Consider the following 25,170-nt stretch of genomic DNA (forward strand, 5'->3'; position numbering starts at 1 on the left):
TAGGGAGGAACATGCAGGATTTTGCAGCGGGTCAGATTTGGGGGAGGGGATGAGGGGGAAGGAGAAGCCAAAGATAATTGAGCAAATGAGCTTGGGAGAGTGAGAGAATGGTAGTGCTATCAGCAGCCAAGGGCCACTGGAGAAGGAGTTATTAGAGAGGGAGAGCTCCGCTCCTTTGTGTGGGATGTAGCTCTCTAGAATTCGGCATCTTATTTCTTTAGAATGGATCTGTTCTCAAGACACAGAAAAAACCCTGGATTGGGAATCAGGAGAGCCAGGCTGCCCTCTCACTCTGCCTGTAATTTATGTAAACTTGGGCAAGTAACAGAATGACAGCATCCCATTAACTGTAGGTCAAGAGGAAGACAGAGCCTGAGCCTTGGATGGGGCAGGAGTACTGACTATCACTACTGCAGGTAAAGGATGCAGTTCAAATGTGACCTCAGACACCTTCTAGCTCTGGGACCCTGAGAAAATCACAAGATCTCTGTTTGCCTCAGTTTCCCTATTTGTAACATTCAATTACCTTACAGGGTTGTTGTGAGGATCAATGAGATCAAAATTATAAAGTGCTTAGCACAGTGCCTGGCCCATAGTAAACACCTTATAAATGTTATGATGATGATTAATCTTTCACAAAAAATCACTCTAGGATTACTGTCAAATGGGAAAAGGATTAGCTTTTTTTTTTTTTTTTGCTTGGCCCCAAAGGGCAGAACTATAGCAACAGGTAAAAACTGCTGAGAGGATGATCTGGGTTTGAGAAAAAGGGGGAAAAAATCTTAACAAGTTATCCTAAAGTGGAATGGTAGGGCAGCTAGGTGGTGCAGTGGGTAGTGTGCTGAGTCTGAACCAGGTTACCTCATCTTCCTGAGTTCAAATCTGGCCTCAGACACTTAATAGTATGACCCTGGGCAAGTCCCTTAACTCAGTTTGCCTCAGTTTCCTTATCTGTAAAATGTCGGTTTAAATAGCAATTTATATTCCTCTACAAAGTTTATTTCAAAGAGTCATTCTGAACTGTAGGACATACCAGCTGAAAAGGCCGTGAGAAACTATATATCCCAATGCTCCCATCTTACAGATAAAGTGAGTCCACAAAAAATAATAATATGGCTGCTTGAGCCACTTAACAGTCAAGTTGACCCCAGAATCCGGATCTCCTAGTACCCAGCAATGGCAGCCTGATTGTCTACAGTTTTCCGTTTCTTTGTTTTGTCTTGCACAGAATATACTTTTTATCTTTTTATTTTATTTTATTTATTTTTAGGGGACAGGAGAAATAGCACTTATCCCACAGAGTGCTTATTCATGTTCGGTTTGTTCCAAGGACTGACAGGGAGCATACGTGCAAGTCATTCTATTTCTCTGAATTACTCTATTCCAAGAATATTTCCATGAGTGATTATTGCAAAAGAATGCACATGCTGAAATGTGGCTGGATTGATACGCTTGTCAATAAGTAGACAATATTACTTGCTTAAGCAGCTAGATAGAAATTTCTAAAATGGAAGGGAGATGGTTAGACTGGATATTATACTTGGAAAGAAAAAAGATAAAGTTTTTGTTCTGTGTATTTTTCCAGTGGATGAATCTATGTTTTTTTTTTTCTTTGTAAAATATTCAAAACCTAAAAACCATGAAAAACATTTGCAATTGGGGAAACAAATGGTAAAGCAGAACTTTTCACCCAATGGTGTGGAAAGAATGGCCTGGGTTCAAATTCTGTCAATATCTTCTCCCTGCATGACTTGAGTCAAATAATATAACCATTTGGGGGCTCAGTTTCCCCACCTGAAAAGTGAGAGCATTGGACTAAATGACCTTTAGGGTATCTTTCAGCTCAAAATCTATGATTCTGTGATTCTTCCCTACATCCCATTCTGGTGCCAGGAATTAAAAATAACAACAATCATTGAATGTCAGGTTTTAGTGCAAAACTAAGAGACCAATGTACTTACTCTGCACTTTAGAGATTAAGAAATTTTCAAATTTTTAATAAAACAATTTATTTTCCCTTTTCTCTACATTGATGCCTTACTTTTCTCCATACTTAAAAATGCTTTTCACTACACTTTGCAGCCATTACTGTGAGTCGGTTTCAAGATTTACCAAGGGAACCAGGATAAAGGTTCCAGGTGGTCATGTCAATGCATCCCCTTGACTGTCTCCCTCAGTATGAATAGAACAGAGAAATGATTAACAGATTCTCTGAAGACAAAAACAAGAGAGATCACCATTTTTACCTTGCAGCCTTCACAAGCATGTACACCATAGTGGAACCCAGAGGCTTTATCCCCACAGACTCGGCATTCGATGGCCATAAGGGAGTTCGAGGACTCTTCATGAGGCTTATTGTAGAGCTGGGTTTTTTCTGAATAATAAGGAGGGGATGGGGGTTCCACTTTGATAGCACCTGCATATGGAAGAACATCAAAAAGATCATGTTTTTAATTGGAAGTAAATTCTAAAGGGAGCACAAGACACTCGGAGAATTGCATAGCCTCATAGCAATGTCAGGATTAGTAAAGTGAAAATGGGAAACTTTGCACAGTATAAATAATATCAAATTTAAAAATTAAAAAAATATTTAATACATGCTAGAATCTAGACTTGTTTACTTATTAACATCTTAAATGGCCAAAAGAACTCAAGGGGCTAGATTTCTGTAGGATGGAAGACAACTGGTATTTTGCTACTTTTGCTACTATTTTGCTACTGACTCAGAGGACTGAAAAGGTATATGAAGGGAGTCTGAAAAATTAAAATAGATCTTAGTGCCTGGCACATGGTAGCTGATTAACAAGTATTGATTGACTGTTCATAAGACATTCTGAGAAAGCATGGACTTCCAATAAGGATCGATGATTTCAAAAATAAGGAATGAAGTTCTGACACCTTTATCTTCTGTCTATTGTGGGAAGGAGTTATAAATAGTAGATAAAACCACATCTAATTCAGAGATTTGTCTAAGTTAACAAATTCTTTTTGTAAATGATAATCCCATTTAAAAATCTAATCTTAACCCTTACCCACATGGGAAAGTTGTTATTCATGCCTTCCAAGAATTATCTTATTCTAAATTCTTTCCTTTCCTAACCCTGAGCTGAGATGACCTAGCGGGACACTGGGAACTCTGATGCTTGTTATATGGTGTCTACCTATGGAATTAAAGTTCTAGTTAGAATGCAAGATAATTACACTCTGAGCAATGTGAAAAGTGAAAATAAAGTTCGTACTTGGGCATTCTTGGAGTTTCAGGTCATACTTGTAATCAGGAACCATGGGATCAGCCCTTGTGAATGGAATGTCTTCGTAATGTGGGGTGGGAAATGCTGGAGAAGTCAACAGTGGTGAAGGGTTTGATGTCAAAAGAGTGGGAGTGGTCATCCATGACAGACAGATCCACGGAGCTGATCCCAAAGTTGGTGGGCCAAAATGGCATCTCTGTGTCAACCATGGCAAAGCCTGGAACCAAAAATGAGAACAACAATAAGAGGTGTGAAGCTTAAAACTAAGCCCTAGAGCACAGCAATCTACAATGAAATGGCTTCATGGGAAGAAAAGGAAGGGAAGGAGTTTTGACAGTGATTAATCTTTTTAAGGCAAAGACAATAATAGAAGTCTTATCTTCAGGAGCACTTACTCAATACCATTCTCCAAATTTGAGTTGGAGGGAAGAGGTGTTTAACACCTGTCCTGTACCTTGTTGTCTCAAGACAATCTTAGAACAATGGTGCTGTGTACACGATTTCACAAACAACCCTGCTCTCATTTAATTCTAGTGATTGCAACTTCTATACTTCACCAATATAGGTCATTAATAAAGAAAACAACAATAACTTCTCAAAATTGAAGGCCCTAAATACATTCCCTTAATATGGAAAATGGAAAGAGAGAGACAGAAAGACAGAGAGAGAGAGAGAGAGAGAGAGAGAGAGAGAGAGAGAGAGAGAGAGAGAGAGAGAGAGAGAGAGAGAGAGAGAAAACAGAGACAGATACATACAGACACAAAGAGAGACAGTTAACCATAGTCTTTATAAAAGTCATTTAGGTAGCTGAATGGAGGATATTCTGAGGTAGGGATACAAGCTAGAAGGATCTCATAATAGTCCAGGTGAGAAGGAGTATGGTGGTCGTTGTGTGAAGGGAAAGGAGACATGTGAAATACTGAGAAGAAAGAAATGAAAATGAGGAATTGAGAATAGCACAGGGTTACTAGGAGGATGTGATGCCTTTGACAGTATTAGGGGAGTTTAAAAGAGAGTTTCCTAGCTACAACACCTTTTTGAGTTTCCTCATCTGTGACGTGGGAATAATAATATTTACACTACCCATATAATCTGTTGCTATAAAGAAAGCACTTTGTAAATCTGTAAATGTGAGTTACCATTATCTCTTAATATCTCTATAATGAAAGGAATCATTTATTATTATTATTAAGGTCAGGGTTTTCTTTCAACATCTAATAATTGTTAGCATTTATATAGAACGTGAAGGTTTTGCAAAGCCCCTTACAGATAGTATTCCATTTGCTCCTCACAGCAACTCTGTGAACTAGATGCAATTATCATCCCCATTCCCCTCTTCCCCCCCCCCCCCCCCGCCCCAGGCTGGGATTAAGTGACTTGCCCAGGGTCACACAGCTAGGAAGTATTAAGTGTCTGAGACCAGATTTGAACTCGGATCCTCCTGAATTCAGGACTGGTGCTCTATCCACTGCGCCACCTAGCTGCCTCCTCATCCCCATTTTAAAAGTAAGAAAACTAAGTCTTAGAGAGCCCAAATGTTTTGCCCAAGGTCACACAGCAGAATTTTAACTCAGGACTTGCCACATCCCAATTCAACACTCTTTGCACCCTGCCAGCCAGTTGTCTCATAGCCCCTCCTTTTTATATTATTTCCTTGAACAAGTTGAACAAATGTGAGGACACTGAGGATTCATTGGAAATCAATAAAAGAACTGAGAGCTATTGAGGATGAAAATCTAGCTTTGTACTTTTAGAAGAAAGTTCCCAGTGAAGAAACTGCTGATTTTTCAGAAGCCCTGGGAAGTAAAGCTATTTAAATAAGGCAGAACAAAGCTGCCTCCCCAAGTTTTCTGCTTGGGATGCTGGATGACACATAAGTCTTCTAAATCTCTGATGAGTAATCATGGCCAGCAGAATAAAACACAGAGGCAGGCTTGATTCAGAGCACTTACACTGGACTTGTGACCCACTAGCTCCACTCTGTTAGACTTTGGACCTTTATATAAGAGGCATCTGTCTGACTTGGTTTACTTGGAACCCGCTCCTACTATTCAGGAGAGCAGCCAAAAATGTCAGTTACTACAAATTTTAAATTTTAACTCTTCTGTCACGTATGAGGGGAGGGGACCAGGCTTTGGCGCTCTGAAATAGAGGGGGGGAAAGACCAATAAGAAAGAGGGCATGGACACTGAGGGGTGGTATTGCTAGTAGCTATAGTAAGGAGCTATTGGTACACACTGGGAGGGACAGGAGTGGGATGTTTCCATAAGAGGGTCTTTCATAGCCCCCTTTCAAAATGTGGTGATGTCCATCAATCTCTTCCTCAGAATAATACTTTTTAAAACACCAAATAAAAAGTTAAGGTTATAAATCAGAAGCCAGTGATTTTGGACGTTATCAAAATTAACAATATTGAGTGTGTGGACATAGGTGGAAAATCCCTGCCCAGATTAAATGGAAACAAACATATTCTCGGTGCCTCCTTAGTGATGAAAAGGTTTAAGAAAGAGAAGGAAGCACTCCCTAACCTTGACAGGGTAAAATACTCCATAGATCTGTGCCTGAAAGCACCTGATTAGATGGGAGACCCTTCCCCCATGTAGTTACAATATCATGATCCAGTGGGAAAAATAATGGAGTGGTAGCAGAATCAAGTCTAGAACTCACTGTGTTCTAGCTCATGTTCTTTTACTAAGAAGCTCTGCAATCTTGAACAAATTCCTTCATCACTCCGAGTCTGGGTTTTTCTCATCTGAAACCTGAGGTGGTGGGATTTCCTGATCTCGGGGATCTCTTCTTGTTCAAACAAGTCGGGATTCTTTGATTCCATTCCTTATTTGATTTATTTCAATCTCACCAACAGAAGACCTGTTCTGAAAGGTTAGGGAACGGTCATGCTAAAATAAGTTTGAATTGGGAGTCTTTATGAAATAAACAAAGTGCCCAGAGAGCATTTATTTAAAGAGTGAGAGAAAGAACTTTGAACATGCTACAGTGGTCCCCGGAGGGAATATTGGGCACTCACACTGTTCACATGTCTGAATGTCTATACAAACAAGAACCCAAACAACCCAGAGTTATCTGGATTATAGTGTAAACAGTACAGGAAAGGGGAATGTGTGTTGGTGATGGCTTAAAGGTCATCTCTCTCTTTCTCAATGACATCCAGAGAAAAGTCAGTCTCTTATATGATGAGAACTAATCAAAGGATATCTCTCCTTTCAAAACTCGCCTTCATGATGGAACCAAAACCCATAAAGGTCTGCCATTACAATCCCTCTACCAACCCCCTTCAACTTCCTATGTGTCCTCCCTCCACTGATTGGTTAATTTGTATTGCATATGTGTGTGTATATTTTAAACTTTCAAAATGCCCTTGAGCTCAGGGAATACCAACTTCACCAGCTCTAACTAAAATCTTTTCTTGTCTTAATGGATAGTTTCATGAATGTCAGGGTCAAATATATTTATTGCCCCATAGCCAACCTTCTGGTGATAATACTTCTCAAAGTTGGCTCAGAATACATGAAGGAATATGAGATAAGTCTAGAAAAATATGGTAGAAGGGAAATTAGATGATGCAAGAAATAGAACATGAGACCTGGAGTTAGGGGGGGGGAGAAGGAAAGGGGGGAGAGAAGGAGGAAAGAAGGAAGGGAGGGAGGAAAAGAGGAAGGGAAGGAAAGAAGATGGAAAGGAAGGAGGAAAAATGGGAGGAAGAGAGGAGTAGGTATTGGGGGAGCCACTGACAGACCACAGGCAGTCGTGTCTTTGTACCAGGACCTAAGCCTTGCACATGGAACTAATGTACTTGATGAGTGGCATTTGCTACTAAGACAATAAAATTTTAAGTTAGAAAGAACTTCAAAGATCATTTAGACCAATTTGTCAAATTTTTATTTCTCAGTGAGGGGGACTGACACCCAAAGAGTGTCATATTAGTACCCATATTAGTACAGAATACAATCAAGATTTGAATCCAGAGCTTCTGACATCTGTCACCATCTAAATTGTGCTTCCTTCATAGCTCAGTAGAAAGAACATGGTTAGGGTTTGTGTTTCACTGACATAGACTATGGCAGCTACATACCATCCTAAAGCAGGCCTTCAGTGGAGTGTGTCCAAAGAAGGAGAAAGAGTAGAAAGAATACTGAATCTGGAGTCTGGAGACCTCTATTTGAATTCCAGCTCTGCTGCCTACTTACTGTATGACCTTGGGCAAGGTCATGACTTAACCTATCATTTATTTTCCTCATTTCTCGTTGGACTGGACAGCTTCTATGAATTCATGCAACACTAAATCGATGACCCCATGAATACAAATCTATTTAAATTTTAAGAATCTCTGTCTGATTAATTGTTGTTGTACAGTGATTTCATGACCATATTTGTAGTTTTCCTAGCAAAGACACTGGAGTGGCTTGCCATTTCTTTCTCCTGCTCATTTTACAGAGCAGGAACCTGAGGCAAACAGGGTGAATTGACTTGGCCAGAGCCACACAGCTAATGTTTGAGGCTAGAATTGAACTTGAGCCTTCCTGACTTTCAGGCTGGAACTTTATCCACTGCATTACTTAGGTGCCTAATATTCCCACTGTAACTTCCTAGAGTACCCAGTGCACTTCTGTGTTTGTACTTGATTATATGAAATCAGGTTTAAAATACATGTGCTAAGGACAGCCAGATAGTTCAGTGGATAGATCTGAGTCCAAATTTAGCTTCAGATATTTAATAGCTGTGGGAAGGGAGGGAGGGAAAGAAAGAAGGAGAAAAGATGGGAGGGAAGGAAGGAGGGAAGAAAGGAGAGAGGAGTTAAGTTACATAACCCCAATTATCTCCAAAATAATAAAATAAAGTATATGTGCTTAGGATCACAGAAACAGGATTTTAAGAGTTGGAATCATTCTTAGTAAACCATTAAAATGCTGTGTGCTGGGGAAAAGATATGAAAAAATCAGAGCTAAAGAAACAACTGGCTGATAAATAATATACTTGGCTTAAACCATAAAAAATCTTAAAAACCATATTTAGTATGATAAAACAGGAAAAATTTTAGTTTACCCATAATAAAAGGTAAAGCATTATCTGGATTGGAATAAGCACAAATGTAGCACACATGATGTGTCAGACACAGTTCTAAATGCTTTTTACAAATATTACTTCATTTGATTCTTATAATAGCCCTGTGAGGGAAGTGCTATTTTATTGTTTAGTTGTGCCCCACTCCTCGTGACCCCATTTGGGGTTTGCTATTTCCTTTTCCGGTTCATTTTATAGATGAAGATACTGAGGTAGATAGGATTGAGTGACATGTCTAGGATCATACCACTAAATATTGGAGACAAGACTTGACAGATCTTCCTGATTCCAGGCTCAGCACTCTTTCCCCACTCCACTCCCATTTGACTCTTAACTGCTAAGTTTTACTAATTTTAGGACTTTCCAATAATAAGATTCAGTGTTGAATTTTACAAGTTTTTTTTTATAATTTTACAAATTTGGGTATAATTCTATTATTAACATGTAGTCTATGACAGCTAAGGGCTGGAATAGGATAGAATAAGATGATTCTGGCTTTGTTAAATAGGTGAGAGAAATAACCAGTCCACCCTGTGTCCTCTTCCTAGATGGACGTTTTCTTCCAATCACCTATTCATTCTTCCTCCTCCACGCAGCCCAGTCTCTTTGCTCTGGACACCCTGACCTAAACAGCATTACACCATGGAACACAGTTACCAAGAGGCACAGAGATTCTCTGCACATTTTTATTTTATTTTGATTTAGAGAAGGGTCCAAGGAGCCTGCTTCTAATTTGGTCTCTAGCAAACATAAGCTACTGTTTCTTGCCAAACTGTAAGTCGAGTAGGTGTTTTCTGTTACTCAGTGCAATTATCCATGAAAGGACAAATGAACAAAATATTTGCATGAATAACAGGCCCCTTTCTCAGGGACATGCAACCATGTCTCAATTCTCCAGCTGGGCGACACTGAGTCTTGTTGCATCAGGGCATTGCCCAGCGTTTCACAACCATTTGATATGTTTTGAGCAGAGAGACTGAAAATAACATTTTCTCCCCACCTTGCAATGAAGAGTATGATTTGGGTCATTTATCTTAGATCATCAAATTTGGCCTTAAGCTGTATAATAGACAATGAACAGATTTTCACAATTCACCAAGGCACGATTAATTTTAACTTAAAAAAACAGAACAGATTCTCCAATCTGATAGGCACCATCATCATTTGTGAGAAATTGGGAGTGAAGAAGGAAAAAGAATAGAATCTTAACTCAGAAATTAAGCACCAGAATACTATGGTTTGATTCTTTATTTCTTTAGCTCCTTTGTTGATAAATGCAGGATAACCAGTCGTTTTAGTGAAATAGTGATTTGTTGGAGAGGCAGAATTGCTTGCTAGGAGAAAAAAAAAAAAACCACACACACACACACCCAATTGTGATTGACACTTCCAAACCCAGAGAAGTGACCTTAAGGAGTCACTTATTATTGTTAATATTTAATTAATTAGGAGCCATTGATTCCATTAATTTTCATTTCCTGGTACACTCATAAATTGGTTTTATGGTCTAGTACTCATAGTAGAAAGTTTACACTCATTTCTCCAACTCCTATTTATTCTAGCTTCTGGTTCAACCAAATCATTCTGCTAAAGTAACTTGTCCAGTAACAACTGTTCAGTTCCTCTCTCACCATGTGAGGCGATTCCCAGGGAACTCAGAGATCATTAAGCCCAGACTTAAGAGTCTTCATATTAAAAAATGGGGGACCCCAAGTGATGAAGCAATGTTTCATGGTCACATTGAACAAAACAAGGTCTAGCACTCAGCTTATCTGATCTGACTCTTCCACCCATGAAATCCCCTTTCCTGCTTTACCATTTTTATGAATAACATCTCTAGCTATTAGGACCTCTCTAAGTCAACCTTCCACACACACTATGTTTATCTTATATGTACTGATTTATATAATGGGTCTTCCCTGATAAAATGGAAGTGCTTTGAGGGCAGAAATAGGACTTGCTCTTTTTAAATCTGTATCCCAGTTTTAACACAGTGCCAGACACTTAACAAATATTTGTTGATTGACTGGCCAATTAACTACATAGAATATTGTTTTTTCCATGTATTCAGATGTTATTGGGTTCTAATTATTCCAGAGATATAATTTACTGCATATAAAAAATATAAATTACACTATAAAAGAATACTTTAAAAATTATATAATCTTATTGTAAGTTATTTTTTAAATAAAAATAAAATTGAAAGTTTAAAATAAAAAAATTTCAATTAAAAATTGAAAGTTTAAAATAAAAAAATTTCAATTAAAAAGTTAAAATTAAAAGCTCAGGGAATAGGAGTATTTTGATCAGTTGATTTTTCTGGTTAACTAAGGGTTGTATCAAATCTCTTTTCCTTCCTTAACAAGTCCAGCACAATATATTACAACCAAATTGATTATATTCCATCTCCCACTTTCATGAATTCACAATGATACCATCCCATATTGACCATGTACTCCTTTATCTCTGACTCTAAAGATCTTTATCTTCTCTTAGACCTCAACTTGTGTCATTGCATTATCCTTCTTCCCGTTAACTTGTATTTATTTATCTTTGAATTGATCATAACCCACCAGAAGAAGATAACCTCTTCAAGAGGAGGGACTTTTGGGTTTTTGACTCAGTATTTCTGGTGCCTAACAGTGCTGCTGAATTGTACTGAAGGAAGGAGAACTTTTCAATGCATTTGAAAACCATTATTCTAAAGGCTATTCTCCCTTGGTAGCCTTACATATTTTTGTTGTTCAGTAGTGTTTTTTTTTTTTTGTTGTTGTTGTTGTTTAATCATGTTCAACTCTTAATGACCCCTTTTGGGGTTTTTCTTAGCAAAGATACTAGAGCAGTTTGCCATTTCCTTCTCAAGCTCATCTTACAGATGAGGAAACTGAGACAAACAAGATCACACAGCTCATGAAGAAGATTTTTCCTGATTCCTTGTCCAATGCATTACTGTGTCACTTAGCTGCCTGTGAGTATAGATATAAGCAGTTAGATGGCACAATACGAAGTATGTAGGATCTGGAATCAACAAAATCTGAATTCAAATTCTTACTAGCTGTAAGTATCCTGGCTCTAGACAAGTCATTTAATCGGATTGCTTCAGTTTCCTCAACTGTAAGATTGGGGATAATAATGGTATCTACTTTTCAGAGTTGTTATAAAAATAAAATTAGTTAATATTCGAAAACAAAAACAAAAACAAGCTATACAAATGCAGACTGTTATCATCAATTACTATTATTATTGTACCAAATGTGTACTATTCTTAGTATATACCCTGTAAGTTATCTTTTAAAATAGAATCCTGACATCAGCCAATTACGATGCCCTTTACACCCTTCCCTCCTCTCCCCACTATTGAATATAAAGAAAAAGGTGGAAAGAGGCCAGGTTGAGAAAAGTTCTAAAATGACTAATAAAGAACCTCATAGTATCCCAGTGATTTCAATATTTGACTTTAGGTCTTTAACGTAGTTACACACAATAAAAACCAAATCAACACACCCTGTCTCAAAGGTTCACAAATTGCATTCTCTACTGCCAGCAAACAGAGGAACAGGCCTTAGAGATCAACGAATCCAATTCTTTTAATTTTTAAGCCCAGAGAGGAAAATTGACTTGTAAATGATCCAATAGTTTATTGTGGTTTTCTGCTCAGTTGGTTCTTTCTCTACTATAGTATATTCTTCCTCCACATGCACACATCTTTATACTATGTATATATATAACTACACAATATTCACACACACATGTATATATGAGTTTTCTGTGAGTACATCAATGTGATTTGTCTAACAGTGAAGAACTTCTTTTTATTAATTACATCTATGATTTTACCTGTGTATAGAACTTCAATTATAGCAGCTGTCTTTAGCTTACAGCCTTCAAGAATTTCTTGGAGATTGAGAGGTTTAATTATTTGCCAATGATCATGTAGTTAGTTTTAAGAACAGATCTTGAACCTAGGTCTTGAACTACATATGCATCTTTTTTTCTCTTCCTTTGAGTTATTTTAGCAATTTTGCCACCCATCCAGATACTTCTGGGACTATCATTTTGAAAAGCTTGATTTGCAACCATTAAACAATCCACAAGAGCACTGTGTTGGACCCTCTAGGAAAGAGGAAAAAATTATCCAATAAGTGCCTCAGTTGAGCCAGGAAAAAAGCTAAGTTCTGAGGACAAAGACAAAAATGAAACAGAGTCTATCCTTGGGGAGTTTACATTCTGGAGGAAGGAGGGTTAGATACACAATAGTATGTAGACACACAATAATATGTGCAAAATTAAAGTAAGATTCCCCAAAAGGGAAGAAGCACATTCTCTGCCCACAAAAATCTCACAACTAAATTGGAAAGATTACACTAATATAAAACACAGGTACTCTGTCATCATGAACTAGAATTATAGATGCAATAGAAATTTATGGAATCCTGAGACTTCTGCTTAGAAGGAACAAAAATATTGTGAGCATATTTTTATAAACCTGCTAAAGACTATATATGACTAATGAGAAAACAGTTTTCATATATATGACATATACATGTTTATACAAATATAAATAAAAGAAGGAAAAATCAGATTCAATATTTTTGACAAATAATGAAGGTTATTGAATTAAAATTTTATTCAAATGAAAGGACTTTATTTATTTTTCTTTGATCAATTTTTTTTTTTCTGATGGCAGAGGTTTTTGTTAGTGAAAAAAGAGAATTGAATCACATACAGAGAAAATGGAATTTGGATGCCATAAATTTTAAAAAGATAGAATTCTTTAGTGCATCAATCTTCCTTCTATTATATAAGAACAGTACAATTTCATACCCTTTTCCCTTTACAGTATTACAGTACCGAGAAATCTAAATTCATTGGTTCTGCAGCTTGATTTTCCCTCTGTGTATTTCTGAGCTTGGCTTTGGTGAGAGCCAAAGCATTCCAGTGTACATTTATGTATTAATTTCTTTCCATTAAACCAGAAGGCACTCGCTGCAAAACCTCAAATTTGGTTTTCTTCAGGGCTTACTGAATGTTTCCCAGATCACAACTCTGTTTTTACGCTTCCTTTGACTGTAGTTTTTTGGCTTAGGCCACACCTTGGCATGAGTTGTCTGCCAGTCTCTGTATTGATAACTTGCACAATGCAATCCTGAGGCTTTAAAAAAAATCCAAAGATTAGAGGATAATGCCTTCATGCACATTAATTTTTGCCTCCTTAGCTGGAACTTCATGCCATCTTTCCCATGACAGGCAAACTAGATTAAAGACTGGTTTTCCTGCCAATGTTCATTTTCTGTATTTCTAAAGGAAGGGAATCCAAATCACCTAGCAAGGAAAGAAAGTGGACTGGGTGCCTTTAGAAGTAGGCATTTGATTTATAACATTCCCTGCTGATTTTTTTTTTTTTTTTGGTAGATAACTTGCCCTGAAAGAAGAACAAGGTTTGAAATGTATAAAAAGAAATTGGAATGGTTTCATCCTTCAATGTGTCTGTCTCACTGGTCTTCACTTATTCATGGCAGAAAGAGGTAAAGTGAAGAGAGAAGTGGAGGGAGGAGAGAAAGAGAAAAGAGTATTATAAAATAGTTTTCACCAGGCTCAGAAATGGGACAGTAGAATGAAAGCCATTTAAAAATGAACCAAAAATGGCTCTTTCTTGTTCTTTTTCACTGTTTTAAGAACTAGGAAAAAAAGTTATAGGGACAAAGTGGAGGGAGGAGAGGAAGAGAAAAGGATATTATAAAATAATTTTCACCTGGCTCAAAAATGGGACAGTAGAATAAAAGCCATTTAAAAAGGAACCAAAGATGGCTCCTTCTTGCTCTCTTTCACTAAAGCACTCGTGTTAAAAAAATAAATAAATAAAAAACAAAAGAAAAAAACTCTAGGAGAGTTGGGCAGAGAAAATGGGAAGGAAATTGTGAATAAGGCCTTAGAGATAGAAATGAAGTCAATATCATGTGGAGTTTTTGGGGATCAGGTCTCAAGATCCATATTGAGTCTAGCAAAGGAGTTATCATCGTAGGCTAATTCTTTTCCCCTTCTATGAGTCCATATTATTCCCAATGAATGACCTTATAAGGACAGAAGCTTTTAGTAACATGAACAAATACTTTCAACCTATGTAAAGTATACTTATTCAGGCACTCCCTGGTTCACAAGCTTTAAGAGCTATGTCACAAAAGTGATATTAAAATATTAAACTTAACCTTTAACACCTTTAAGGGACCATTAATTAATTAGCTGAGTATTCCCACCATCAATGCAGATTTTTTTTTTTTTTTTGCCTTTATGCCTTGGTAGATTGTCTTAAGGGAATTCTTGAGTATTCTTTACCTAGAAGACAATATTCTGTTGTTGAGGCTCTTTGATCTGGACCCTGTCGTTTCTTGGAATATTGATATTCAGACTACATTTGGGTTGTTGGATTGGAAAGACTAGTGTCTTCCTAGAAATTGGCAGAAGCTGAAAGAACTTATGTTTTCATGACATAACCTTTGAGTACCTCTCTGCCATGATGGTGAACATCAGAGGAGGATTTTAATCCTCAAATGTATTCACTTAATATTCATGAGTTCATTATAGTGAGAATGCCACATTAGCAAGAATGAAATACTGTGGAACAAATATGGATCTCTTTTCTTTGAAGCTGGATAAGAGAGAAAAATGAGGAAATAATAAAAGTTCGATCAGTGCTGAAAAAACTAGATTAAACCTTACATAACCAGTTGGAAAAGGAAAATACAATAAAATAGTGAGCAAAGCCTTGGAAATCCATCTGACTGTAAGGTAGTTGTTGGAACTCTGTCTTCCCAGAAATCAGCCAGAGTCAGGATCACTAAACAGTCTTTATTCTTGATCTTTTATGGTCAAGGTAAGGGGGTTAGGTCTCGCAACCTCAAACGCCAGCAGAGACTGATTAAGTGTCTGTGTCTCAATTCCTCTTCCTCCTCCTACTCCTCCCACACCCGTCACTTCCCCCTCTTTGTCCCACCAATCAAGTCAGCACAGAACAGCTGGGGAGGGTCAACCTTCAAACAAGTTAATAGGGAACTGTCCAATTGGCAATTAGTCTCACGTGCTTCATTATCCAAATGCATTGCTCAGTTCTAGCCCTTCACAGGTAGTCTTCTCAAAAAGATCTATTGAATGAATGAATGAATATATAAAATGAAAAGGCACTTATTATGTACCAAGCTCCACGGTGTCAGGGATAGAAATAAAAATAAAATAAAACCAGGACAGGAATTACCCTCAAGCAGTTTGCATTCTATTTGGGGAATTAATATGTATTAGGGAGTGGTAGCCAGGTAGGAGTGTTTGGATTTTGAGCTTAGCTCCTAGCTTCCTCCAAAAAATCTCCAGGAAGACAGTTCGCCTTTAGGTTTGAGGGAGGGTGGGAAGAAGAGGCCATCATCTGTGGAGGAAAGGAACCTAGGATGGAGAGCTAAGAGCAAAAGGAAAAACTCAAGGGGGACAGGGACAGGTATAGTAGGAAGAGGCTAGACACAAGGGAAAGCGATAGGAGAGAAGAGGCAATGGGAAGGCAGGGGACAGATATGCGGTTCCTGAGTGTGGACAATCAGGAGTCTCTCCATAGATTAATTCTTCTGCTTTTACTTGGAGATTGTTTTAATAAAAGTTTCTTTTTTTTGGTGGGGGTGGTGGTAAGAGGAGGCCCGCTAAGGTATTGGAGCACCTAGAAGAGGGGTTAGAAAGGGAGCAAGAGAGCACAATCCCCAGTCTTGTAAAGTTAACAAAGGTGTTTTCTGGAACGCAGATTCTGCAGAATTCTTTATATAATACTGAATTTGCTTAAAGTGAATTGATATAAAGCTAGAACTGTATCCTTAAAAAGTTTCTCCCTTAAGAAATGTGAACTACTTGAGGAAAGGGATTGTTACACTTTTGTCCTGCGTTCATGGTAGCCCCCACAACCAGGTTTGTAGCTAGATTGCGCATGAAATACTCAACTGATGATTTGACACTTGGGCTTTAATACACTGAAAAGATGTGCAACCAGAATTCCACGAATCAGGGTTTATGGTCGTGAAAAGTATAAGAATTCATATTGTCTTTATGAAAGAAGATATAATTAGAATTAAGAAAAATTGTAATTTTAAGCCAGATCTATAGTGTTTATGTGTAGTTATATTTTAGAAGTAAACACACAATAAAATAAAAATAAAATAAGAATTTCTTAAAATTTTTGTGTTATGGACCTTTTAGTGCAGCCTAAGGGCCCCTTTCAAAATATTTTGAAATTCATACAATAAGACCCAGAGAAAACCAAAAATATATAATTATCCATCTGTCTCACTCAACTCAATCAACCAATCAAAAATAAAATTAGTTCAAGGATTCCTGTTCTAACTGCTAAGGCCTATATCAAGTATTATGCTTGGATCAGCCAATAATATTTTGAGATACTTTATTTGTATTGAATAAATTCAGAGGTTAGAATTTGTCCAACTGACAAATATTGTGGTAACACTGGCTGTTCTTCATATAAACATATTAGGCTCCTTCCTAAATCTTTAAGAGTTAAGAACATAAATGAAATTCAAGTGAACATGTGAGCCTAGTGCCTTCCCTTCCTCAAAGGTTCCCTGGTATTTTCTGGTATCCATAGCATCCAGACCTTCAAGGGCCCTTGACTGGATTTCTTACCTGAGCCACCCTTCACCAAATTTAGGCTTCTGGCCATAAAGGGAGAACCAGTAGAAATTCATCTCTGCTATGAAAAGAGTCCTCTGTTTACATCTCATTGGATGAAAAAGCTCTTCTCTAAATTGTTTTGAGGGTAAAGATTTTGAAAAAAAAAAAAAAAAGACATGTTTCTCTACACAAGATCAGATAGCAGGAGCTCTTGAGTAGCTGAGGCAAGAAATATAGTCTGGAGCAATAAAAATAAATAGCATTTCCCCTTCTTTCTATGTAAAGCTAAAAGACCACACTGCCTTTATCAACCTAATTTAATCAGTTAATAAATGGACTGAAATGAATTGAACCAGCTACACCCAGCAAAGGTACTCTGGGAGATGACTATGAACCACTACATAGAATTCCCAATCCCTCTATTTTTGTCCGCCTGCATTTTGGATTTCCTTCACAGGCTAATTGTGCACTATTTCAAAGTCTGATTTTTTTTTTTGTACAGCGGACATGTATACATATATTGTATTTAATTTATACTTTAACATATTTAACATGTATTGGTCAACCTGCCATGTTGGGGAGGGGGAAGGAAGGGAAAAATTGGAACAAAAGGTTTGGCAATTGCCAATGCTGTAAAATTACCCATGCATATATCTGGTAAATAAAAACTATAATTAATTTTTAAGAAATGGACTGAAAGAATTGGGCATCTGTAATATGCTTAGAAATATCCTTTGTTGTTTGGTCCTGATTTTTCACTTGAGAAATAAAGATGATGGGGCTGAGTTTTAGAGGAAGAGATGGAGCTGAAATATACCTCCAGGAGCCAAAGAACTGAATGATAATCGGAAGGACTCAGATGGCCAAAGGGATGAAAGAAAACATTAGGCATGGTGAGGGGCATGTGTTTAGGTTATTTCTGAGATAATGAAGATATACATTAGCCTTTCTAGAGCAGAGGGAATAATTCTGGATAGTGGCAAGAAATAAGATGGCCCAAAAAAGGTGGAGCATTCATATTAGAGATCCATGGAGAGTTGATAGGTTTAGAGCTTAGCACAATACTTGCACAGGGGGAGGTACTCACTGACAGACTGATAATGAAAGCAGTGTTTGAGGAAGGTTTATCTATCCATGATGGATTGGGAAGGCGGGAGGAAACCTGGTAGGCCCGTCAGGAAGCTATTGCTATAATCCTAACATAAGATAATAAGGGATTAATCCATAGGTAGGTAATCAACAATTAACTGTACTCAATTTACTTTATAATGTAAACCATGAGCACCAACTACCACTTGTGAGAACTTCTGCATTAGAACCCAGACAATTCCTTGCTCACCTCACATATGCATGGGTGTACAACTACTCAGGTAGCCATTTGGCCCTAATTTTGAGGTCAGCAGGGGTGGATTGCAGATGCAATCAGGCAGAGATACAATTTCTGTATATTTAACCTGGTGCAGGTGCAAAACTGCACCCACAAGAAGAAGTAATCTGATACAGGCTTCAAGACAATTTGGCTCCATTTAAATGAACGTGAATCACCCTTTGCCAAAGATGCTTCCATGACTGGACCCTATTGTGCTGGGGAAGCCTGTGCCATAGTAACCAAAGGGCACGTTCAGAACTTGACAACCTGTGAAGAGCAGCACTGGTAGGTGGCTTAGGAGGAGGTGAAAAGAAATGTCTGGAGAATTCTGTGGTCTTTACTTCCCAAATAGACAAAGCTTCTGTGAAAGAACAGAAAGGAATAAGTCCTTCCTTTCCTTACTCTGTGTTATGCACATTCAGAATTAAACCATAGGGAAACATAAAATCTTAAGTGTGAGGTTGGCCAAAATTTGATTTCTATAACAGTTATATTGTCAATAACCCACTTTTTGCATGCAAACAAGCATTCTTTAAATGGTCGGGTGTTTTTTGGGGGAGGAAAGGGGACATCTTATCCTGTGATAACTCCAGGAAACCGTCAAGTAAGAAAATTCCCTCTATCAAAGCAGATCAGCACCTCTTCTACCATTTAGGGTCTCTGAGACTCTTTCCCGAGATGCAAGTTTCCACAGCCAGAATCTGGTCAGAGGTCAGCTTCACACACAGGTCCCCCTGACTTTCAAGGAGGCTCTCCCTCCACCAGGCAAGGTGCCTCTATAATGGTGATTTATCTTTCAACTCTAAGTGTGAAAGGTGTAGGAAGAAACAAAGATAGAGAAAGGAGTGGTTGTCCTGGGAGAATACTAAACAGTATTATTTGTTCTATACTCTAAAATGGTAGTCACCAAAACATACTCTACTCATGAGTCACAGCAATTCTCATAACATTTAAAAGTTTATATATATATATGCATATATATATATATATGTTTAATATGTATTGAACTACTTGTCATCTAAGGGAGGAGATTGGAACACAAGGTTTTGCAAGGCTAATGTTGAAGAATAGTCCATGTATATGTTTTGAAAAATAAAAAACTTTATAAAGAAAAAAAGAGTAAACAATATCTGATGAAATAAAATATACTTTTAAAATAAAGAAATGCTCTGATGCTATAATTCTGATCATTACAAAGAAAGTAAGAGGAGTTTCTAGAACCCATTCATGTGGCATTTTTCCATCCATAGAATTTCAGTGATGCTATATCAGCTTGTGAAACCTTCTAAGAATATCTTCCTCACTGATTACTGAAGGTGATAGGGAGAGAACTTCAGTGATCACTTATCAAGACATTAAGGAAGAATGTTAAGAACAATTAACTATTATTTTTTAATTTTATTTTTATTTTCAGTTACAATTTCTCTCTCTTTCTACCTTTCCTACATTCATTGAGATGGCAAAAAATACAATATCCATTATACACATGTAGTTTTCCTAACATATTTCCGCATTTACCATTATCTAAAATGTTTTTTTTTTAATATTAATCTGCATTGTGAAGGCAACATCTCTCTCTCTAGAGGTGGCTAGCATTTCTCATCATGAGCCTTTTGTTGTATTGATCAGAATTACTAAGTCTAAGAACAGTGAGTTTTTGAAGAGAAAATATAGAAATGTTATTGCAAGTGTACTGAGCAAATTCTCAGCTGGTTAATAATCTCAAATCTAAAGCAAGTCTCCCTTTCTCTTCCATATGATATTATTACTCAGACCTGCTCAATGGTTCCAGGAAAAAGAACATTGGAAGACATTGTTATCTCCCACTTAGAATGTAAGCTCTTTGAAGTCAAGAATGGAGTCTAATTCTTCTGGCTCTCTTCTTTCTCTCCACATCCATCCCACAAAATACTTTGCCATTTAATAAATGTTTACTGGAAAAAGGAATGAACACAAGCCTTGCCATTTTTAATGAGATTAAAGAGTTATTTCAGCAATAAAGAACCTAATTTTAAAGATGCACCACCATGGCAGCAGCAGGAGCCCTATAAGTAATCTAAGTTATAAAAGGGATTTCATTTTTCTAAGTTAGAGACAACTGTGGCATAATCGATGGAGAAGTAGCATTCTAACATTATACAGTTTGTGGGCAATAGAGATACATCCAAAGTCCAAGTCTTCTAACTCTAATAATAACTAGAAGTTCTGGGGCCTGTGACAAAAGTGACAAAATTCATGTGAAGTAGGGATGGGAGGGAATGAAGAGAGGGATAGGAGGGAATGAAGAGAGGGATAGGGTGGACCTGGCTGAGGATACAGATACCTGGCTTTAGGATTCCAATTTGGAAAATGAGCAAAGCACAAGCCTTGAGGCAGGGGGCTTGGTGGGAGCAAGACAAAAAAGCTATCATCTCTCTTTTTACCTCCAGGGGCATTGGGAGTGGAAGCTACCATGTTGAGGATAGATAAGGGCCAGGAGTTGTGAAAGGTGAAGGGATGGCAGGAAGAAGGGATGGCTGTGTGCCCCTTTAAATTATGATGCCTTTTGTTTTTCTTCCCATGTTATTTTTACCTTCTTTCTAAATCCAATTTTTCTTGTGCAACAAGATAATTGTATAAATGTGTGTGTGTGTATAGTATTTAACATATACTTTAACATATTTAACATATATGGGACTATCTGCCATCTAGGGGAGGAGATGGAGAAGAGGGGAAAAGCTGGAACAGAAGTTTTTGCAAAGGTCAAAGTTAAAAAAATTACCCATGCATATGTTTTGTCAATAAAAAAACTATAATAATTAAAAACAAACAAACAAACAAATAAATTATGATGCCCTAGGAAAAACCCTGATTGCCCCATCCTAGCTGCAGCTCTGATGAGAATCAATCACAAAATAGATCCAATTCAAACAACTACTCATGAGTTTATGGTAACAAACACCCTATGAATGAGTCTTTTTTTCCTCCTTATTCTTTAGAATCTTTTAAATTTTTACTTTGGGAAATATGAGAAGCTTCTGATATCTATTATTTCAAACACCTAGATAAGTAAATGTTTCACTCTGTCATTCAAATGCTTCCAGATCTCTCTCCCTAGTGTTATGCAGACATCACTGAGGTATAATAAATAAAAATGGTGTCCACTAATCGCCTCCTGTCTCGGTGGAAGCAGCCTCTGTGGCACCCTTTATCATTCATCTAGACTGTAAGGCATCTTTCTATTGCTCAACAGCTCTGGAGGATGAGTGTGTCATCAAGATTATCACCTGCTCTGGTGCAACAGTCTAAAATTCAGAAAATTCACACAGGCTCGAGTCTGGCACTGAAGGCAGGAGGCGAGTGTTCTACTTGTGGAAGCTTCTCCCCTTGAGTGACCTTGCCAATTTTTACTTGTGGAAATGGCTTTGGATCCAGCACAAGGTTACTTAGGGTTGTTTGATGTGTTTTATTGATAAAAAGCAAGGAAAGATACAATGCTGGGAACTGGGGGCAAATGGAAGAGCTCTACAATCCCTTAAGGTTATGTCCACACAGGTAGAGTGAAGTGGGACCTAGTGAATGTCAGTTCTACAACCCATAATCCGGACTCTTCAGACTAACAAGACCATTTTAAATTTAATAACTGACCTAATCATATTGGATTTGAAGACTCAGCGCCTAAATCCAAATCTCAGTTTATCATCTGAGAGTATAATCTAGGCCAAATCACTTAAAACTCTGTGGGCCTTGGTTTCCTAATCTGTTAAACAAGAAGGTTGAATTAGATGACTTCTAAATCTGTTCTCTCTCTAAATCTATGATGCATGTTCTTGGATAGTTTCAAATTTCCAAGGAGAAAGAATGCTTTTCAATTAAATTAATCAATTAAGACATCAATTACTATCAAGTAAGTGACCACATGGTGTTGATGGCAATGCAAATGAAATATAAAAGAGTATCTGTCCCTGAAGAACAAACCATCCAGTGGAAATGACATGATCCAATGCAAATTCCTTGAGAGCAAGCATTTTGCCAATTGCTTTTGTATTCCCAGTAAAGAGTACAGTGTAGGTGCTCAAAAATATAATTTTTGACTGATTAGGTAAAAGAAACCACCCGAGAATATTTCAGCCAGTACATAGCCAATGGCTAACCAGTGTTTTCATTTAGAACAAGTCTAATCTTTCAAACAAAAGCTAAAACAAAACAAAATCCCAAAATCCAAAACAAACCAAAAAATAAAACCAAACTCTCAGGAATGTCTTTCCAAGTAGATTCAAGATTTGAGAGAAAATTTAAATACAGGGTAAAGGCAAGACATAAAATAAGAGATTGGCAGAGAATGAACACTGACTTAGATGACATAAATATGCTTTAGTTAATTGTGGCCTTAGTTAACCTAAACGGAGTGTTACAGGGCATTCTAGACATATTCTTTTGAAACAGACAAAGCTATCAAATTTTGACCTAAGAGCTATTTCACAAAATAGCCAGGACATCCTGCCCTAATGTGGGTTAAATTAACAGCAGAAGAAAAATAGCAACAACTTTTCTGGTTTTCAAAAATAGACTAAATATCATCATTTTATATACTCTCATAAAAACATAGTAATAGACATAGGGATTGACTGAAATGACTGTAATTCCTTTTTCTTTTCAAATTTGTAATTATGACACCCACATGTCATGGCAGATACTCTATAAAATTAATGGGTTCCATATTTATTGGTTCCTCCTTTAACTAACAGACTGTTTAACCCCATAATGTTTTTAACTTATCCATTTTTAAAGTGTGAGACTATTAACAAGACTTAATGTATGTTATATTTAGATGGAAGTTATGACCAAGAAGGAAAAAAATATAAACCTTGTGAAGGATTCTACTAGAATGAGCTGGAAGAACAACTATATTATTTTGCAGATTTCATAAAGAAATATATGAAATCAATTAAAATGACTTAAAAAACAAGGTTCATTAATCAGCAATGTATGTGTATGTGTGTACCCAGTAAAAGCAAAAACAAAAGTTTTAGTCATCCTCTATTTAAAAAATAATCTAAAAAGCCCTGAGCACCTTTTAGAAATGTGCACCCAGGCAAAATGATCAAAATGAATAGCAGTGCTTTTAGATATGAATTTCTGTTCCGGCTTAATGTTCAGTAGGTGGAGGTAGAGATAAATACCAGTATCACAAAAGTCTTGTTGCGGTTTTAAACTAACCCCACTAGGAGCTTTGGAAGACTCTTTTTGGGCCAAAATGGGTTTCATTTATGGTGCTGAGAACATTTTGCAGGGAGACACAGAACATATCAACTTTGTCGTTCAGTACTGTAGTGAACATTACTGAAGTCCAGCAATCACGTTTATATTTTATAAAATAGGATGCAGTAACAAACCTTGTAACAGAAAAACAAAAATGTTTCCTCACAGCCTTTTCTCTTCTGAACTTTTTTCAATCTCTCTCTCTCTCTCATATATATATATAAATGTATGTATATCTATCTATACGTGTGTGTGTGTGTGTGTGTGTGTGTGTGTGTGTGTGTATCAGTAAATGAATCTGTGTGTCAGTAAGGGGATTTCCCTATGTTTTCCTGATAAGACACACACAATGGGAGAGATGGCAAAATACTGATACCATAACTCTTTTCTTTAAACAATTAATTAAAAAGGGAAAAAACAATCCCAAATCCTGAAGGAAGGAAATAAATGGCAACTCCACACATATAAGAGAACTGTTCTTGTGTATTTAGATATAAAAGCAGAAGGCAGTATGGCAAATTTCAAAGGCCGATCATTGGTTAAAGAGGATTGCCCAGTGTTAGAGACTCAGATGTTGACTCAAACCATTAGGTCATATTGTTGCTTGCTGCTTTGGCAACTTTTAGGGCTGTTACAAAGAAGACATTGCCACACCGTCTCGCCGGTGACCCACATGCTGTCTAGTGAAAGAAGAAATCTGTATGCAGAATGATCTAGGCTAGGAGATTGTTCAAGAGTCATATGTTTCCTTTTCAAAAGGGAAACTCTAGGTTTTCATGTTGAGAACTGCAAGATTAACTTAATTTTCATAGAATCATAGTATCTTGGATTTATAAGGGACATTTCAGACAGTGAGACTAGATTTTTAAAGCTGGAGCTTTAAAACTCTAAATAATAAAAGACTTCTAGTTCTCCTTACTCAAACAGGTATCCAAACTTAGAGTTTTTTATTCTTTTTTTTTTTTAAATTGATATCTTTATTTGAACATCATCACTTCCCAATATCCCTACCCTATCCAGAGAGTTTTCCTTTATAATAAAGAATAAAAGAGGAAAGAGAATGATTGCTTCTCTCTTTTTTGAGAGGCAACTGAGGCTAAATGACTTACACAGGGTCACACAGTTAATAAGCGTTTAAAGTCAAATTTGAACTCAGTTCTTCTTGATTCCAGGCTCAGCACTCTATCTACTATTCTACTGACCTGCCCCATATAATTCTCTATCTCTACAAAAAAAGAAAAGGAGGTATATTTTCATATCTCATATGTTAAAAAATTTTTGTTTCTATCTCATCTATGGAGACAAGCTTCCAACTCTAGTGTCTAAGGAATGGTTTTGGACAGGACTATATATTAGTATTTTAAATTCTGTAATTAAACGCTAAAACACTAGAGAGCTAAATATTGAAGAACAATTTCTATTAAGCTATACAGTCCAAAATAACAAAAAGATCTATAAAATTAATTAGTTAAGGGACTAGAGATCTGTTTATGGACTGAATGATTTTATGCATTGCGTTGGAGGGTTTTTAAAAAGTTAAGTCAATCAATAAAAATGCAGCAATATTGCATCATA

The 25,170-nt window shown here is 37.0% G+C and overlaps 1 protein-coding gene across 1 annotated transcript in view; it reads right to left on the reverse strand.

Annotated features, from left to right (window-relative positions):
• Positions 1–25,170, reverse strand: part of PPARG (peroxisome proliferator activated receptor gamma) — a 160,045-nt gene that overhangs the window by 61,576 nt on the left and 73,299 nt on the right. The window contains 3 exon segments of the mRNA XM_074283890.1: positions 2,247–2,416; positions 3,240–3,327; positions 3,329–3,468. Coding sequence (XP_074139991.1) covers positions 2,247–2,416; positions 3,240–3,327; positions 3,329–3,460 — 390 coding nt within the window. The 5' untranslated portion in view covers positions 3,461–3,468.

Source organism: Sminthopsis crassicaudata, chromosome 1 (genome assembly GCF_048593235.1).
Source record: "Sminthopsis crassicaudata isolate SCR6 chromosome 1, ASM4859323v1, whole genome shotgun sequence".
Lineage (NCBI taxonomy): Eukaryota > Metazoa > Chordata > Mammalia > Dasyuromorphia > Dasyuridae > Sminthopsis > Sminthopsis crassicaudata.